General features: G+C 43.5%; 1 protein-coding gene across 1 annotated transcript in view; it reads left to right on the forward strand.

Moving 5' to 3' along the window:
* The window catches only part of parp8 (poly (ADP-ribose) polymerase family, member 8), a 616,987-nt gene that overhangs the window by 531,680 nt on the left and 65,177 nt on the right, over positions 1–20,130 (forward strand). The window contains exon 17 of the mRNA XM_070862515.1: positions 6,654–6,719. Coding sequence (XP_070718616.1) covers positions 6,654–6,719 — 66 coding nt within the window. The remainder of the gene's footprint in view (positions 1–6,653; positions 6,720–20,130) is intronic.

The following is a 20,130-nucleotide window of genomic DNA, read 5'->3' on the forward strand; positions in this document are numbered from 1 at the left end:
AGTTCTGTGCACCCATTTTTACAAAGGGTGTTAGAGGCACAGATACAGCCAGTATTGACTAGACTGATTCCAAGAATGAGAGGTTATACTTATGAAAAATGGCTTAACAAGTTGAGACATTTTTCGACTGGAACAGAGGTTAAGGTGAGATCTTAGAAAAATGTTCCAAATTATGATAAGTTTTGCGAGGGTATATCGAGAAAGATTGTTTCCACTGCCTTGTTAATTGATAACAAATAGGCACAAACTCAGGGTTATCACTCGAAAAATCCAGGAGAAGGTGAACAAAATATTTTCACACTGAGGGTTATAAGATCATGGAAGGCTTTACAACAAGTGGCTAGGAACATAGGAAAAGGAGTAGAACATTCATTCCCTCGAACCTGTTCTGCCATTCAATGAGATCATGAAGGAGTGGCGAGAGATTGTAGAGGGACGTGATCGGGGCCCAGGAGAGGCGTGAGTTTGGGGACCAGAAGAGGCAAGGACCCAGTGGCAACACGGGCCAGCCCACACTGTGATATGTGTGCGCACTAGGTCCGTGCAGCAGAGCTGGTCTCCAGTCGTCTTGGTTAATCCTTGCTACTGGATCAAGATTTAGCTCTGTCAAGCCCGTGTGGTGGCTGGTGTGCAATGGTCACCACACGTTAGCAAAGTCCAAGCACAGGCATCTTCCACCCTTCAAGATTTAGTTCGGACCTGGAATTTTAGGTCCATCATTGAAACACCTGTGAACTTTTTGACGTGGAAGCAAGTCATCCTCGATTCGAGGGACTGCTTATGATGATGATGATGATGATTAATCTGTATCTTAACTCCATCCACCTGCTTTGGCTCCATGTCCTTTATACTTTTGTCCAGCAAAAATCTATTAATCTCAGATTTAAACTTATTAATTGAGCAAGCATGTATGCTTTTTCACGGCAATCAATCCAAAGGTGGGCAGAGGAAACGTTTCAAGGGCATCCTCAAAGCCTCCCTAATAAAATGCAACATCCCCACTGACACCTGGGAGTCCTGGCCAAAGACTGCCCTAAGTGGAGGAAGTGCATCCGGGAGGGTGCTGAGCACCTCGAGTCTCATCGCCGAGAGCATGCAGAAATCAAGTGCAGGCAGCGGAAAGAGCGTGCGGCAAACCAGTCCTACTCACCCTTTCCCTCAAAGACTGTCTGTCCCACCTGTGACAGGGACTGTGGTTCTCATATTGGACTGTTCAGTCACCTAAGGACTCATTTTTAGAGTGGAAGCAAGTCTTCCTCGATTCCGAGGGACTGCCTATGATGATGATGATGACTTTTGTGCGAGAGAGTTCCACACATCTACCACCCTTTGCGTGAATAATTGTTTCCGAACTTCTCTTCTGAATGTCCTGGCTCAGATTTTAAGGCTATGTCCCCTTGTCCTAGATTTCCCAGCAGTGGAAAAATGTTTCTCTCTATTTACCCTATTAATTCCTTTCAAAATCCTAAAAACCTCAATCACCGGTTAACCTTTTACATTCCAGTGTATGTAAGCCGAGTTTATGTAATCTATCCTCATAATCTAACCCTTGGAGACCTGGTAACATTCTGGTGAATCTGTGCTGCACTCCTTCCAAGGGCAATATATCCTTTCTGAGGTGCGATGCCCAGAACTGTACACAGTACTCCAGGTATGATCTAAACAGGGCTTTGTATGGCTGTAGCAAAGCTTTCTCCCCTTTTATATTCTAGCCCTGTAGTTATAAAGGCTAACATTCCATTATGCTTTTTGATATTTTTTTTACCTGATCATTTTGATGATCTGTGTACATGGACCCTTAATTCTCTTTGGACCTCCACTGTTCCTAGCTTTTAACCATTGAATTAATACTTGCAACTATCCACTTTTTGGTGCAAAATGGATGACGTCACAATTACTTGCATTGAAATCCACAGTTTTGTCCATTCACTCATTGGACTTTATTGGGCTTTTGAGCTATTAAGAAGACACGAGAACAATTTAAAACAGAATTAAATAGCTATTTGAAAGGGAAAAATATAAAAGATACATGAATAAGATAGGAAAATCTAATTAAGAATAGAGTGAAGCCCCTTGGGACTACATTAAAGGTGCTATATAAATACAAGTTGTTGCTGTTATTGTTGTTGAAGAGCTGGCAACAGTATAGTTACAAAGAGCCAAATGGCTGCCTTCTATGTTGTGATTTCCACCTCTGTAACATTACCCGTCTCTGCCCTTGCCTCAGCTCATCTGCTGCTGACCCTCATCCATGCCTTTGTTACCTCTAGACTTGACTATTCCAACACACTCCTGGATGGCCTCCCACATTCTATCCTACATAAACTGGAGATCATCCAAAACTGGGCTGCCCGTGTCCTGACTCGTACCAAGTCCCACTCACCCATCACCCCTGTGCTCGCTAACCTCCATTGGCTCCCAGTTTTAAAATTTTCATCCTTGCTTTCAAATCCCTCCATGGCCTTGCCCCTCCCTATCTCTGTAATCTCCTTCAGCCCCACAACACTTTGAGATATCTGCACTCCTCAAATTCTGCTTTCTTGATCATCCCTATGAAAAATCGCTCCACCATCGGCAGCCTTGCCTTCAGCTGCCTAGAGCCTAAGCTCTGGAACTCCCTCCCTAAACCACTCTGCCTCTCTACCTCTCTCTCCTCCTTTAAGATGCTCCTTAAAACCTCTTTGACCAAGCTTTTGGTCATCTGCCTTAATTTATTCTTATGTGAGTCGGTGTCAAAATTGTGTCTTATAATACTCCCGTGAAGCACCTTGGGACATTTTACTACATTAAAGGTACTATATGAATACAAGTTGTTGTTGTTGATTTCTATGATTCCATTTTTCCCTATTTAAACTATTCATTACAGCCCATTGAAGTTAACGTGGTATAAGATGGTGAATTGTGATGTACATGTTATAGCAGCAAAGCTAAGTACAAAGCCCATAAAAATAAATATATATTGTTATATAAAATAGAATTTTACTACCGTGCATCACAACACGGCTGTTTGGCAGTGGATATAATCTGCTTACTATATATATTCACATGTCAAAAGATAAGTTTATACTCCTGTTTGGACTAATAGGTCAGGAGTCATCTTATATGTAGGTTACAATCCCATTCATGTTTCCCTCCTGTGTGGTTTCCCTCCTTCTGAACCAATTTCAAGAGTGGCTGCAGTGCCATATCATTGCATCCTGTCAGCTGATGCTGTCAAGCTACTGCTCCATTCCAGATTTAAATGGCAACTTTCTCTCCTCGTTCCCAACTCCAGTTCAGGCTCCCCCTGCTGATTTAAGATCAAAGACAATCCAGCAGGATAGATACAGAGAGAGATTTAAAATCAGCAAAGGGAGCCAGAACTAAATAGACAGTTGTCATTTAAATGTCACAGTACTGGAGGTGGGGAACATTGAACAGCAATGTAATGATGGAAATGAGAAGGATCAGAAAGAAAACATATTTGTCCACATCAACTGGCATAGAGGTGCGACTTTTGATGGATAGAAACTTTGTAATTTTCACCCTTGTCTTAAATAATATATTTTCATTTTATTTTGTGGCAATTGCCTTATACAAAATAATCTGCTGCACTTGTAGTATAAATATAGTACTCCATCATACAAATGACAACAGCTGCATTTTCCTAAAGGAGTCCAGTAATAATATTAATGACAACAACAACTTGTTAAGTGCCTTTAACATAGTAAAAGATCCTAAGACATTCACAGGAGTGTTAACAAAAAAAAATTGACACCAAGCCACGTAAGGAGATATTAGGACCTGTAACTAAAAGGTTGATCAAGGAGTTAGGTTTTAAGGAGTATCTTAAAGGAGGATGATCTGTTGTCATTTTTTCATTGTTAACTTTTGCAGTGGACCAGCCTCAGCTGCTATACTGTCTTTGGCTGGAATTGTCTGAGATCCGTGCAGGCATCATCAGAGGTGGGTCAGGTGTGAAATTTGAAATAAGTTGCAGTGGGTTGGGAACTTGCTGTCAACCCGTCCCCACGCGCCTTTCCCTCAGGCGCGTTTGCCGGTGCAGCAGCAACCCGAACGACAGAGGCGGGCGAGCTAATTGAAATCATTAACAGGTAGTTGTCAGACCCTTAAGCGTGTTGTGTTACATTGAAGGGAAGAAGACCTCCCTGCATGCTCGGGCACCCTCCACAACCATATGGAGGGAGTCATTGCAGAACCTGGGTGCAGCCCTCTGCCTCTCTGCAGTCATGTTTCCAATTGTTTGGAGCAATCAAAACCTCCAGTGCAGTGATTGCACACTCCTAGATGAACCTTCAAATGCAATGTGGCCATGGCTCCTTTAAATATCCCGGCTGAAAACACAGCATCGATGACATTGTCAGCCCTGCACCATTTGATAGGGCTGGGTAAAGCGCAGGGTGGGCTTAATAGGCCCCATTAGTGCAAATTAAATTTCTGCAGCGGGATAGAAGCAAGAATGGGGTCATGACCCACCACGCCGACCAATCGCGCTCGCCACCCCCCAGGTAAAGAAAATTCCGGCCCTTGTCTCTGAAGATTACTGTATAATGCTACAAATAATAATTGTGTTTTAAAAATACTATTAATCATAATGCCTGTTTTTTCTTCTTGAAAACAAATTTAACACCTAGAATGATCTTGATATCTTTATTGTCTGGTATAAGTTACATCCTTCCACATCCACCAAAACTCTGCTGTGTATCAATACGAAAGCATGGCAGAAACTTATGCTAATCATCATTAAACACTTGTTTAGCAAAGTAAATGGCTGTTGAATGACATTTTGAGAGCTAATGTGCACAGAAACAGAGTCGAATGTGTTTGCTCCCAGAGTATGGGTACGAAAAGGAGGAGATTGGCCTCTTCCAAAGATCTGGTGAAGGAAGTGAGCAACTGGATATCTCTTTTCAGAGATATGTATAAGGGGCAAGTTTCTGGATTTTCCTTCCAAACTATGGACAACAGGAAAGGAAAGGGAAGGCAGTGGAGGTTCATTTATTCCTACTTTCTCTCCTTGAAATGTCTAAACATTAACAGCTGCATCAATTAAGTCCTTGAATCAGGAGTTTGATAAATATCGAAAGATAACTGGAAGTGAAGGCTGCAGGACTGAGATGATCAAATGCTCCATGAGACACAGGAATTCCTGTGCTGCTGGGGGAATGTTATCTGTGGAGAACAGTGGGCCAATTTTGATTAGCGGAGTTATGAAGCGCATTAATATTCTGGAGTTTTTCTTGATTACCTTTGGGGATCCGAAGTATTTATACAGAAATATCTCAGGACATTAAATAAGTTGGATACAGTTCATGGCAAAATAGTATGTGCATAAAGTGTGAAAAAGAGCAGGCTTAAAACTCCAAATGGCCTTTTCTTATTCCTACTTAGGGTCTTTCTAAGCCTGGTCATGTTTATCTATTGTAATAATAACAGTCAGTTTTTGTCTGGGCAGGGGGGTGGCAGCCAAGGGCTGGGAGCACGTGGTCCGGACTGAGTGCCAGTTGCACTGACCAATGGGCGTTCAGGGACCGCCTGACCTCACAACCTATCAGGGGATAAGGGGAGAGAGAGCGAGAGAGAACAAGAACATCAGGGCTAATTCTATAGACGAAGAAGATGACAAATTCTAAACAAGTACTGTTGCAGTAAAGATACTAATTTGACTGCAAATGTTTTGAAGGTCTCTGCTAGTTATTAAATAAAACTGTTTGCTAAGCATCAAACTTCATTTAAGTAAATTTGAGGCATAAACTAAAACTAATAACTCATTTTACTCAAACTGTTCACACTCAACAGAGAAAAGTCATTTTCAGCATCTGTATGTAGATTATTGAAAGCAAGGCAGACACACCTTACAACTGTTAGCCATCTGTGTATAAAGGCTGTATAAAGCCATTGACAAACATTAACAGAATTCTAAGTTTTAGCCCAACAATAGTATAAGATAAAAGCCAAGAGGTAATGATGAGTCTATATAAAAGCTAATTTAGACTTCAATTAGAAGACTGTGTGCAGTATTGTGCTCTTCACTATAGGAAGGATATTGCGATTTTAGTGAGGGTGCAATGCAAATTCAGTCGGATGCTGCCTGTTCTGAGGAAATAAAAAATACAAAGACTTGAAAAACTTTTTTTTTTCGTTAGATGAACATAGGTAACGAGTCGACATGATAACACTTTTAAAAATGATTAAAGTATGGGGTAGGGTAGATAGAAGCAATCAGTTTTCCGAATAGTTTAGGGTCTAAAATGAGGAGGAATAGACACAAGATTAAATGTAAATGATTTAGAATGGAGGACAGGAGGAAGTTCTTTTCACGAAGAGTCGTGAGTCTGTGGTAGTCATTTCAAGGGTTAGTGGTTGATGCAGAAACTATATCAACATTCAAGATTAGATTGGATAGGTTACTGAAGTAAATGGAATTAAAAGGATAATAGGAACAGGGTGAGCAAATATGATCAGAACTATTTATTCGTGTGGAGGGTAACCACTGACATGTACTGGTTGGGTCAAATGTCCTGATTTCAGTTTTAGAACTGTGATGTAATTTTGTGTATTGGAAGCAGGGTTGGAGCAATTTACTACTGTTAATCTTCATGTTGCTTTTATTGTAAACTCTATTCTAAAGTGTTTTTTTCACATTGAACTAGAAAAAAGACTATGAACGATTAGTTAAAGCACTGGACAGCATCACATCCATCAGGGAAATGACCCAGGTAAGGCCCAAAGCTTATAACCAAGCATTACACTGCATTCACTAAAAGCGACAGCTATAATCAGCTGCAGCTAATAAAAGCAAAATACTGCAGCTGCTGAAATAAAAACAGAAAATGCTAGAAATCTCAGCGGGTCAGGCAGCATCTGTGGAGAGAAAAACGTTTCAGGTCGACGACACTTCGTCAGAACTGGCGAATGTTCAAAAAGAACACATTCTTAAGCACTGAAAGGGGGAGGGGAAGAAAGAAGAAAAGGTCTGTGATAGGGTGGAAGGCAGGAAAGATTAGAGAGATAAATGGTGGGCAAAATTGAAATGGTAATGGCAGGAGTTAGAAAAAGGTTAGTCTAGATAGGATGTGAATGGCGGAATAATAAGCAGCTGTCATTGGAGACAAATAGAAAAAAAACATAACATTGGGGGCGGAGAAAGAGAGCCAAAGATGGGCAGAGGTTACGCTCTGAAATTGTTGAACTTGATGTTGAGTCCGGAAGGCTGTAAAGTGCCTAAACGAAAGATGAGGCACTGTTCCTCGAGCTTGCATTGAGCCTCATTGGAACAGTGAAGGAATCCGAGGACGGAGATATCAGAGTGGGAGTGGAGTGGAGAATTAAAGTGACAGTAGATCGTAAGCTCAGGGTCACACTAATGGACTGAATGGAGGTATTCCGCAAAGCAGTCACCCAATCTGCGCTTGGTCTCCCCAGAGTAGAGGAGACCACATCGTGAGCAGCGACTACAGTATACTAAATTGAAAGAAGTACAAGTAAATCACTGTTTCACCTGGAAGGAGCATTTGGGTCCCTGGATAGTGGGAAGGGAAGAGTAAAAGGGAAGGTGTTGCATCTCCTGCGCTTGCATGGGAAGGTGCTGTGGGAAGGAAAGGAGGTGCTGGGTGATGACTGTGGAATGGACCAAGGTGGCACAGAGAAAGCAGTCCCTTCAGAATGCAGAGAGGGGAGCGGATTGCAAGATGTAATTGGTGGTGGGATCATGCTGGAGGTGGCGGAAATGGCGGAGGAAGATCTGTTGAACATGGAGGTTGGTGGGTGAAAGGTGAGGACAAGGAGAACCCTGTTGTGGTTCTGAGAGGGAGGGGAAGGGGTGAGAGCAGAGGTGCGGGAAATAGAACATACATAGTCGGGGCCATGTTAACCATGGCGGAGGTGAATCCTCGGTTGAGGATAAAGGAAGACATATCAGAGGCACTAGTGTGAAAGGTGGCATTGTCAGAACAGATGCGGCAGAGACAGTGAAACTGGGAGAATGGAATGGAGTCCTGACAGGATGTGGGGTGGGAGGAACTGTAGTCCAGGTAGCTATGGGAGTCAGTGGACTTATAGTGGATATTGGTCAAAAGCCTATACCCAGAAATGGAGACAGGGAAGTTGAGGAACAGAAGAGAAGAGTCGGAGATGGACCATGTGAAGGGTGGAAATTGGATGCAAAGTGAATGAACTTTTCTAGTTCAGGGTGAGAGCAGGAAACGACACTAATACATTCATCAACGTACCGGAAAAAGAAGTGAGGGAGGGGACCCGAGTAGGACTGGAACAAAGAATATGCCACATATCCCACGAAAAGGCAGGAATAGCTAGGACCCATGCGGTTTCCCATAGCAACACATTTAATTTAGAGGAAGTGAGTGAAGTTAAACGAGAAGTTGTTCAATGTGTGAACTAGTTCAGCCAGGTGGAGGAGGGTGGTGATGAATGGGGACTGGTTGGGCCTCTGCTCGAGGAAGAAGCGGAACGCCCTCAGGCCATCCTGGTGGGGGATGTAAGTGTAGAGGGATTGGACGCCCATGGTTAAAAAGGACGGTTGTGACCAGGAATCTGGAAACTGTTAAAGTGACGGAGGGTGTCGGAGGAGTCACGGATGTAGATGGGAAGAGAGTGCACAAGGGGAGAAAAAATAGAGTCGAGATAGGAAGAAATAAGTTCTGTGGGGCAATAACAGGCTGAAACGATGGTCTACTGGGGCAGTCCTGTTTGTGGATCTTGGGAGGGAGGTAGAAGCTGGCTGTGCGGGGTTGGAGAACTATGAGGTTAGTGGCTGTGGAGGGAATCTACATTTATTATAATTCTGAAAAGGAAAAGAATGTCTGTGGAGAGTGCTTCCTATTCAAATTATTCCCTGTCTCTGAGAAAAATATATTTGTCACCTGTTGTAAAATATCATCAAAAGAATTGCCTAATTGAGATTCACATATTTGGGTTTCCTTAAGAACATAAGAAATAGGAACAGGAGTAGGCCATATGGCCCCTCGAGCCTGCTCCGCCATTCAATAAGATCATGGCTGATCTGATCATGGACTCAGCTCCACTTCCCCGCCCGCTCCCCATAACCCCTTATCCCCTTAATGTTTAAGAAACTGTCTATTTCTGTCAAATTTATTCAATGTCCCAGCTTCCACAGCTCTCTGAGGCAGCGAATTCCACAGATTTACAAACCTCCGAGAAGAAATTTCTCCTCATCTCTGTTTTAAATGGGCAGCCGCTTATTCTAAGATCATGCCCTCTAGTTCTAGTCTCCTCTATCAGTCGAAACATCCTCTCTGCATCCACCTTGTCAAGCGCCCTCATAATCTTATACATTTCGATAAGATCACCTCTCATTCTTCTGAATTCCAATGAGTAGAGACCCAACCTACTCAACCTTTCCTCATAAGTCAACCCCCTCATCCTCAGAATCAACCTAGTGAACCTTCTCTGAATTGCCTCCAAAGCAAGTACCGTATATACTCGCGTATCCTACGATCTCGCGTATCATGCGACCCCTAAATTTTCGTCCCCAAAACATGATTTTATCATATATCTCATGTATCATGCGAGTCACTTTTTTGAGATCGAATACAGACCTTAACATGAAACATCGAGTGGATTCTGCTGTGAAAGCTGTTCGTGAATCGAACACCGATACAGCAATCGTTCCAGCTGGCTTGACTCGCGTCGTTCAGCCACAGCCTCTATTGTGTTTGCGGGTAAAAGAAGCATGGGCTGAGATAGATGGAGCCTCTAATAATGCAGCAAACTTCAGAGGGAGTTGTGGGTGGCGATCTCTAGACCACAGCAAAGATACAGTACAAGCGACAATAGAGGCTGCAATCCAGCCCAGGAGATACCTGCCGAGATTCAGCGTGGATACGGTCTGCTTAACAGCCTAACAGCCTAATCTTGGCCAGCACTTCACACCCGCAAATTTTGTATCTCGCGTATCATGCGACCCCCCAAATTTAGGTTACAATTTAGGTCTTCAAAAGTCGCATGATACGCGAGTATATACGGTATATCCTTTCGTAAATATGGAAACCAAAACTGCATGCAATATTCCAGGTGTGGCCTCACCAATACCTTATATAGCTGTAGCAAGACTTCCTTGCTTTTATACTTCATCCCCTTTGTAATAAAGGCCAAGATACCATTGGCCTTCCTGATCACTTGCTGTACCTGTACATTATCCTTTTGTGTTTCATGCACAAGTACCCCCAGCTCCTGCTGTACTGCAGCACTTTGCAATCTTTCTCCATTTAAAGAATAACTTGCTCTTCGATTTTTTTCTGCCAAAGTGCATGACCTCACACTTTCCAACATTATACTCCATCTGCCAAATTATTGCCCACTCACTTAGCCTGTCTATGTCCTTTTGCAGATTTTGTGTGTCCCCCTCACACATTGCTTGTCCTCCCATCTTTGTATTGTCAGCAAACTTGGCTACGTTACACTCAGTCCCTTTTTCCAAGTAGTTAATATAGATTGTAAATAGTTGGAGTCCCAGCACTGACCCCTGCGGCACCCCACTAATTACTGGATGCCAAACAGAGAATGACCCATTAATCCCTACTCTCTGTTTTCTGTTCATTAGCCAATCCTCTAGCCATATTACCCCCAAACCCGTGAAATTTTATCTTGTGCAGTAACTTTTTATGTGGCACCCTGTCAACTCTTTAGTTGCTTCGTGTTACATGTTCGGAGAGGTGCTGAATGCTTCATGGAGCAGCTCCATTCACTGCAATGTGGCTTATACTTTATAAGAGCCTGGGAGCTAAAATGGAACTTTCTACCCTTGGAATGATTACTGCTGTGTGATTGTGTAGTAATATTCAGCCAGTAAAGTGTTTTTTAGGATTAAGGTGACTGTAGATTGGCTTCCATTCTTATATAAAGAATAAACATGATAGTGGAGAATGCATGTTTCCCTTCCCTATATTAGATGTCACAAAACAGTTTCAGAGGAAAGGAGAACAAAAATGCAAATCTGCACGAAGCAGAAAACTCAAAGATATTTTACAACAAGGTGAGAAATATATCTCCAGCTTAACTAACTTGCTCTAGCTATTCACACATTCCCTGGTCTCAGAAATGTCTTTGATTATTCTAATTTCTCCTATCTTGTATCCTTTTCTGTTCTCTAAGTGGTTTTGCCGTTGGTGGTTTAGAATCACCCTTCTTATAACAGTTCGGAATTATAGTCGTGAACAGTAATATACAGTCATAGACAGATCTTTCGGTCTCAACCATCACAATGCCTTTATTCAAGTTAAAGTACACATCTGCTCCCAGTAAAATATACACCCTGATGTGTAATACAAACAAAACACAGTACAACACACATTCTGGCCCATCTAAACCGGCCCCGAACGCAAAGTACCCACATCTAAAACACCCCTGCTCGGATTCAAAAGTGCACCTCTGAAATCTGTCCAATAGATTTGTGCATACGCTTATGATCCTTGCAGAAAACCTCCCCACTAAACCCCGAAGGCTTGGTTGGGACACACGACACCCCTTCACACTATGCGGTGGTCTTAAAGCTGTGTGCTGGGATAAATGCTCACCAATTACCCCTCTGGCTTACTTGCTGCTTCTCCCGGTGAGGTGTATCTTCTGGGTCCATACCAATCTGTGGTATTCAAGTGCAGTCTCAAGTTCAGCTTCCCAGTCAAAGTAGCAAGGCTCTCTTTGCTCCTCGATGGTGTTTCTTCTCTCCGTCCCAGACAGAGTGCTTAGTCCTTGGGCATTGAATGAAGCAAGCAGGCGTAGAAGAGGGGAGAGAGAGAGAGATGGCTGCAAACTGCCGTCTCTTATACTTGCAAAATGCTTCTTCTCGTGCCAAAAGTTCAACTGTCCGTTCGCCTGAGGCAGTGCAACTGAAAAGCAAGACGCATCTCCAGCCTGTCTCTTTGAACTGGGCCTCTTTCTGTGGATCTGGCTCTGAAAAGTCTGAGTGGCCACATTGTTTCCTTTGTCTTTCAATGGCCTGAACACCGGCCACTTTACTTAATGTCTGACTGATGGGTTCCCATTCAATGACAAAAGGTGCCCTTCAACCATGATGTTCCTACTTTCAGCCATTGACCCATCCCCACCCAGCTGATATGTATTCCTGTGGGACATGTTTGGACCTGTCCAACTTCAGCTGTCTGCTCTTCTGCAGTAACAGAAAATATGTCCAAGCAATGTCCAAAAAGTCCAAAAGTTTACGCCGAAGTTTTCGCCGAATTGCTAGTTACACTATTGTCACTTCTATCATATAGAATTATATAGGATATACAGCGACAAAACAGGCCTTTTTGTCAACCATTCCATGCCAGCATTTATGCTCCACTCGAGTCTTCTCCCGTCTTTCCACATCTAAATCTATCAACATAATTCCCCTATTCCCTTCTCGCTCATATGCCTATCTAGCCTCCCCTTAAATGTATCTATACTATTCGCTTCAACCACTCCCAGTGGTAGCAAGTGTCACATTTTCACCACTCTGGGTAAAGAAGTTCTTTCTGAATTGCCAAGTTACCATCAATTTACCACATCCTGTTCTCCACTTAATCACTTTAATATCATTGCTTTACATAATAAGAACATGAAATGATAGCAGGAGTAGGCCATTCAGCCTTTCGAGCCTTCTCCAAGATCATGGCTGACCTTCTATCTGAACTCCACTTTCCTGCACTATCCCCATTTTCCTTCCTTCCCTTACATAGAAACATAGAAAAAAGGTGCAGGAGTAGGCCATTCGGCCCTTCGAGCCTGCACCACCATTCAATAAGATCATGGCTGATCATTCACCTCAGTACCCCTTTCCTGCTTTCTCTCCATACCTCTTGATCCCTTTAGCCGTAAGGGCCATATCTAACTCCCTCTTGAATATATCCAATGAACTGGCATCAACAACTCTCTGCGATAGGAAATTCCATAGGTTAACAACTCTCTGAGTGAAGAAGTTTCTCCTCATCTCAGTCCTAAATGGCTTACCCTTTATCCTCAGACTAGGTCCCCGGTTCTGGACATCCCCAACATCGGAATCATTCTTCCTGCATCTAACCTGTCCAGTCCTGTCAGAATTTTATATGTTTCTATGAGATCCCCTCTCATCCTTCTAAACTCCAGTGAATAAGGCCCAGTCGATCCAGTTTCTCCTCATATGTCATTCCTGCTATCCCAGGAATCAGTCTGGTGAACCTTCGCTGCACTCCCTCAATAGCAAGAACATCCTTCCTCAGATTAGGAGACCAAAACTGAACACAATATTCCAGGTGAGGCCTCACCAAGGCCCTGTACAACTGCAGTAAGACATCCCTGCTCCTATACTCAAATCCCCTAGCTATGAAGGCCAACATACCATTTGCCTTCTTCACCGCCTGCTGTACCTGCATGCCAACTTTCAATGACTGATGTACCATGACAACCAGGTTTCGTTGCACCTCCCCTTTTTCTAATCTTCCACCATTCAGATAATATTCTGCCTTCGTGTTTTTGCCACCAAAGTGGATAACCTCACATTTATCCACATTTTACTGCATCTGCCACACATTTGCCCGCTCACCTAACCTGTCCAAGTCTCCCTGCAGCCTGTTAGCATCCTCCTCACAGCTCACACCACCACCCAGCTTCGTGTGATCTGCAAACTTGGAGATATTACACTCAATTCCTTCATCCAAATAATTAATGGATATTGTAAATAGCTGGGGTCCCAGCACGGAGTCCTGCGGCACCCCACTAGACACTGCCTGCCATTCTGAAAAGGACCCGTTTATACCGACTCTCTGCTTCCTGTCTGCCAACCAGTTCTCTATCCACGTCAGTACATTACCCCCAATACCATGTGCTTTAATTTTGCACACCAATCTCTTGTGTGGGACCTTGTCAAAAGCCTTTTGAAAGTCCAAATATACCACATCCACTGGTTCTCCCTTGTCCACTCTACCAGTTACATCCTCAAAAAATTCAAGAAGATTTGTCAAGCAGTATTTCCCTTTCATAAATCCATGCTGACTTGGACAGATCCTGTCACTGCTTTCCAAATGTGCTGCTATTTCATCTTTAATAATTGATTCCAACATTTTCCCCACTACTGATGTCAGACTAACCAGTCTATAATTACCCGTTTTCTCTCTCCCTCCTTTCTTAAAAAGTGGTGCTACATTAGCTACCCTCCAGTCCATAGGAACTGATCCAGAGTCGATAGACTGTTGGAAAATGATCACCAATGCATCCACTATTTCTAGGGCCACTTCCTTAAGTACTCTGAGATGCAGACTATCAGGCCTCGAGGATTTATCGGCCTTCTATCCCATCAATTTCCCTAACATAATTTCCCGCCCAATAAGAATTTCCTTCAGTTCCTCCTTCTCACCAGACCCTCCGTCCCCTAGTATTTCCGGAAGGTTATTTGTGTCTTCCTTCGTGAAGACAGAACCAAAGTATTTGTTTAACTGGTCCGTCATTTCTTTGTTCCCCATTATAAATTCACCTGAATCTGACTGCAAGAGACCTACGTTTGTTTTCACTAATCTTTTTCTCTTCACATATCTATAGAAGCTTTTGCAGTCAGTTTTTATGTTCCCACAAGCTTCCTCTCATACTCTATTTTCCCCCTCCTAATTAAACCCTTTGTCCTCCTCTGCTGTATTGCAAAATTCTCCCAGTCCCCAGGTTTGCTGCTTTTTCTGGTCAATTTATATGCCTCTTGGATTTAATATTATCCTTAATTTCCCTTGTTAGCCACGGTTGAGCCACCTTCCCCGTTTTATTTTTACTCCAGACAGGGATGTACAATTGTTGAAGTTCATCCATGTGATCTTTAAATGTTTGCCATTGTCTAGCCACCATCAACCCTTTAAGTATCACTTGCCAGTCTATTGTAGCCAATTCACGTCTCATATCATCGAAGTTACCTTTCCTTAAGTTCAGGACCCTAGTCTCTGAATTAACTGTGTCACTCTCCATCTTAATAAAGAATTCTACCATATTATGGTCACCCTTCCCCAAGGGGCCTCGCACAACAAGATTGTTAATTAGTCCTTTCTCATTACACATCACCCAATCTCGGATGGCCAGTCCTCTCGTTGGTTCCTCGACATATTGGTCTAGAAAAACATCCCTAATACACTCCAGGAAATCCTCCTCCACCGCATTGCTACCAGTTTGGTTAGCCCAATTAATATGTAGATTAAAGTCGCCCATGATAACTATTGTACCTTTATTGCAAGCATCCCTAATTTCTTGTTTGATGCTGTCCACAACCTCACTACTACTGTTTGATGATCTGTACGCAACTCCCACTTGCATTTTCTGCCTTTTGGTGTTCCGTAGCTCCACCCATACAGATTCAACATCATCCAAGCTAATGTCCTTCCTTACTATTGCATTAATTTCCTCTTTAACCAGCAACGCCATCCTACCTCCTTTTCCTTTCTGCCTATCCTTCCTAAATGTTGAATACCCCTGGATGTTGAGTTCCCAGCCTTGGTCACCCTGGAGCCATGTCTCCGTGATGCCAATTACATCATATCCGTTAACTGCTATCTGTGCAGTTAATTCGTCCACCTTATTGCGAATACTCCTCGCATTGAGGCACAGAGCCTTCAGGCTTGTCTTTTTAACACCCTTTGCCCCTTTAGAATTTTGCTGTAATATGACCCTTTTTGCTTTTTGCCTTGGGTTTGTCTGCCCCCCACTTTTACTTTTCTTCTTTCTATCTTTTGCTTCTGCCCCCATTCTACTTCCCTCTGTCTCCCTGCATAGGTTCCCATCCCCCTGCCATATTAGTTTAACCGCTCCCCAACAACACTAACAAACACTCCCCCGAGGACATTGGTTCCGGTCCTGCCCAGGTGCAGACCGTCCGGTTTGTACTGGCCCCATGTTCCCCAGAACCGGTTCCAATGTCCCAGTAATTTGAATCCCTCCCTTCTGCACCACTCCTCAAGCCACGTATTCATCTGAGCTGTCCTGCGATTCCTACTCTGACTAGCATGTGGCACTGGTAGCAATCCTGAGTTTACTACTTTTGAGTTCCTACTTTTTAATTTTGCTCATCGTTCCCTAAATTCGTCTTGTCGGACCTCATCCTGTTTTTTACCTATATCGTTGGTACCTATATGCATCATGACAACTGGCTATTCACCCTCCTTCTTCAAAATGTCCTGCACCCACTCCGAGACATCCTTGATCATACTATCCAAAAATCTATCGATCTCTGTCTTGAATATATTCAAGGGCTGAGCCTCCACAACCCTCTCAGGTAGAGAATTTCAAAGATTCCACCACCCTCTGAGGGAAGAAATTTCTCCTCATCTCAGTCCAAAATGGCCGAGCCCTGATTCTAGACTCCCCAGCTAGGGGAAACATCTTTCCTGCATCTACACTGTCAAGCCCTGTAAGAATTTTGTATGTTTCAATTAGATCATTTCTCTTTCTTCTGAACTCTAGAGAATATAGTCCTAGTCTACTGAATCTCTCCTCGTAGGACAATCCGCCCCCCCCATCCCAGGAATCATTCTGGTGAACCTTCATTGCACTCCCTCTATGGCAAGTATATCCTTCCTTAGTTAAGGAGACCAAAACTGTATGCAATACTCCAGGTGTGGTCTCACCAAGGTCCTATATACTTGCAGTAAGACGTCTTTACTCATACTCAAATCCTCTTGTAGTAAAGGCCAACATACCATTTGCTTTCCTAATTCCTTGCTGTACCTGCATGTTAACTTTCCGTGATTCATGTACAAGGACACCTGGGTCCCTCTGAACACCAACATTTTCCAATCTCTCACCATTTAAAAATTACTATGCTTTTCTATTTTTCCTACCAAAGTGGATAACTTCACATTTCTCAACATTATATTCCATTTGACATGTTCTTACCCACTTACTTAGCCTGTCTATATCCCCTTGAAGCCTCTTTGTATCCTCCTCACAACTTACATTCCCATCTAGCTTTGTATCATCAGCAAACTTAGATATATTACATTTGGTCCCCTCATCCAAATCATAGATATAGATTGTGAATAGCTGAGGCCCAAGCACTGATCCTTGCGGTAACCCACTAGTTACAGCCTGCCAACCTGAAAATGACCCGTTTATTCTTGGGGGGCGAAATTGCCCTCAGCGAGAAATTGGGGAGGGCACTTTGAATTAACTGGAAATTTACCGCCCAGCAGGAGTCAGAGGGAAGAGCCAGAAAATTTGGCTCTTTAACTCTGACATCATCTCCCAGCGCTTTGGAGTGCTTGTTTGAGGCGGTGTGGGGGCGGTGTAGTTTGCGAGGGAGCGGGATACTGTCCATCATTGCATTGCGCTAATGCGTTGCAACGTTCCTCCCCTTCACTAAAAGGGGAGGGATGCTGCGAGGCCGACATGGAGCCCACTGTTGGCGGCCCGGCTAAACCAGCGGTCACCATTGTCGGGCTGACTCAGGAGTCGGCCGACAATTAAAATAAAATGGCAGCCGCAGCAGTGCACCTTCCCCTTTAAGAGCGACCGCACCGCCTAGCCAATGGCAGTTTCCTGCCGCGCGAAGCAGTCAGCGGCACCGATCGGCGGCGGCCACACTCCCGTGGGGTAATTTTCCCTGCCGAGCGGTAAGGATTCAGCTCACCTGTTTCCACCACCCCTGACTCAGGGACAATTGCGGATGGGTTGTCCCCGCTGCCTGCCCCCGGGCGGAAAGACCTTACCGCCCCATTAGAGGTGGTAACTAGCCTTAAAGAAGTGGGCAATTTCCCCCTCTCCCCACTCTCTGTTTTCTGTCCATTAACCAATGCTCAATCCTGCTAGTATATTATCCCCAATCCCATGAGCCTTAATTTTGTATAATAACCTCTTGTATGACACCTTATCGAATGCCTTCTGAAAATCCAAATACATCACATCCACTGCTTCCCCCTTATCTATTCTGCTAGTTACAACCTCAAAAAACTCTAACAGATTTGTCAAACATGATTTCCCTTTCATAAATCTGTGTTGACTCTGTCCAATCCTATTATTATTTTCTAAGTGCTCTGTTACCACGTCCTTATTAATAGATTCTAGCATTTTTCCCATTACTGATGTCAGGATAACTGGCCTGTAATTTCCAGTTTTCTCTCTTCCCTCCTTTCTTAATTAGTGAGATTACATTTGCTACCTTCCAATCTGTAGGAACTGTTCTCCAATCTGTGGAATTTTGGAAGATTGCAACCAATCCATCCACTATCTCTGTCGCCACCTCTTTCAAAACCTTAGCATATAGGCCATCAAATCCAGGGGATTTATCAGCTTTCAGCCCCATTAATTTCACCAGGACTATTTTTTATTAATATTATTTGCTATCAGTTCCTCATTCTCACTGGATCCTTGGTTCTCCTCTATTTCTGAGAAGTTTTTTGCGTCTTCTTCCATGAAGACAGACACAAAGTATTTGTTTAATTTTTCTGCCATTTCCTTATTCCCCATTTAATTCTTCCTGTCTCAGCCTGTAAGGGACCCACATTTACTTTCGCTAATCTTTTCCTTTTTACATGTCTACAGAAGCTTTTACAATCTGTTTTTATGCCTCTCGATAGTTAACTCTCGTATTCCATTTTCCCTTTCTTAATCAATTTCTTGGTCCTCCTTTGCTGAATTCTAAAATCCTCCCAATCCTCAGGTTTACTGCTCTTTTTGGCAACATTATAATCCTCTTCCTTTGATTTAATTCTATGTTTAACTTCTCCAGTTAGCCCCGGTTGGACCACTTTTCCTCTGGGGTTTTTGTGCCTTAAAGGAATGTATATTTGCTGTAAATTATGTATTAATTGTTTAAATGCCAACCATTGTTTGTCTACCATCGTATCATAAGAACATAAGAACATAAGAATTAGGAACAGGAGTAGGCCATCTAGCCCCTCGAGCCTGCTCCGCCATTCAACAAGATCATGGCTGATCTGGCCGTGGACTCAGCTCCACTTACACGTCCACTCCCCATAACCCTTAATTCCCTTATTGGTTAAAAATCTATCTATCTGTGATTTGAATACATTCAATGAGCTAGCCTCAACTGCTTCCTTGGGCAGAGAATTCCACAGATTCACAACCCTCTGGGAGAAGAAATACCTTCTCAACTCGGTTTTAAATCGGCTCCCCCGTATTTTGAGGCTGTGCCCCCTAGTTCTAGTCTCCCCGACCAGTGGAAACAACCTCTCTGCCTCTATCTTGTCTATCCCTTTCATTATTTTAAATGTTTTTATAAGATCACCCCTCATCCTTCTGAACTCCAACGAGTAAAGACCCAGTTTACTCAATCTATCATCATAAGGTAACCCCCTCATCTCCGGAATTAGCCTAGTGAATCGTCTCTGTACCCACTCCAAAGCTAGTATAACCTTCCTTACGTAAGGTGACCAAAACTGCACGCAGTACTCCAGGTACGGCCTCACCAATACCCTGTACAGTTGCAGCAGGACCTCCCTGCTTTTGTACTCCATCTCTCTCGCAATGAAGGCCAACATTCCATTCGCCTTCCTGATTACCTGCTGCACCTGCAAACTAACTTTTTGGGATTCATGCACAAGGAGTCCGAAGGCCTCCTCGTAGGACTGCTCCTGGGCACGGCCAAGGGTGCCATCAGCCGGTCCAGGCAGCGGGCGGTCGAGGGGGTCGTTCAACCTGACTGCCTGCCTCTCTTCCGCTCTTACATCCGGTCCAGGGTGTCCTTGGAGATGGAGCACGCGGTGTCCACCGGTACGCTTGCGGCCTTCCGCGAGAGGTGGGCACCGGAGGGACTGGAGTGCATCATCACGCCCGGCAACCAAATTTTAATTTGATTTTACGTTTTAAAGTTTAATTTGTTTTAATTGCCGGTGCTTTTAGTGTCTCCTTCCCTTTTATAGGGGGCACTGGAAAAAGGAAAAAATTTGATTTTAGTGCCCAAAAAAACAAAAAAAAAAAAAAAATAACAAAAAAGAAAAAAAGGGCCTTGTAAATGTCTGGTGTGTCATCCAGGTCGGGTGGCACGGATACATGTTTTATGTTTTGCAGGTAGACTCTAAAAGAGTTTCATGCACAAGGACCCCCAGGTCCATCTGCACCGCAGCATGTTGTCATTTCTCCCCATTCAAATAATGTTCCCTTTTACTGTTTTTTTTTTCCAAGGTGGATGACCCCACATTTTCC

This window comes from Pristiophorus japonicus, chromosome 2 (genome assembly GCF_044704955.1).
Source record: "Pristiophorus japonicus isolate sPriJap1 chromosome 2, sPriJap1.hap1, whole genome shotgun sequence".
Classification (NCBI taxonomy): Eukaryota; Metazoa; Chordata; class Chondrichthyes; family Pristiophoridae; genus Pristiophorus; species Pristiophorus japonicus.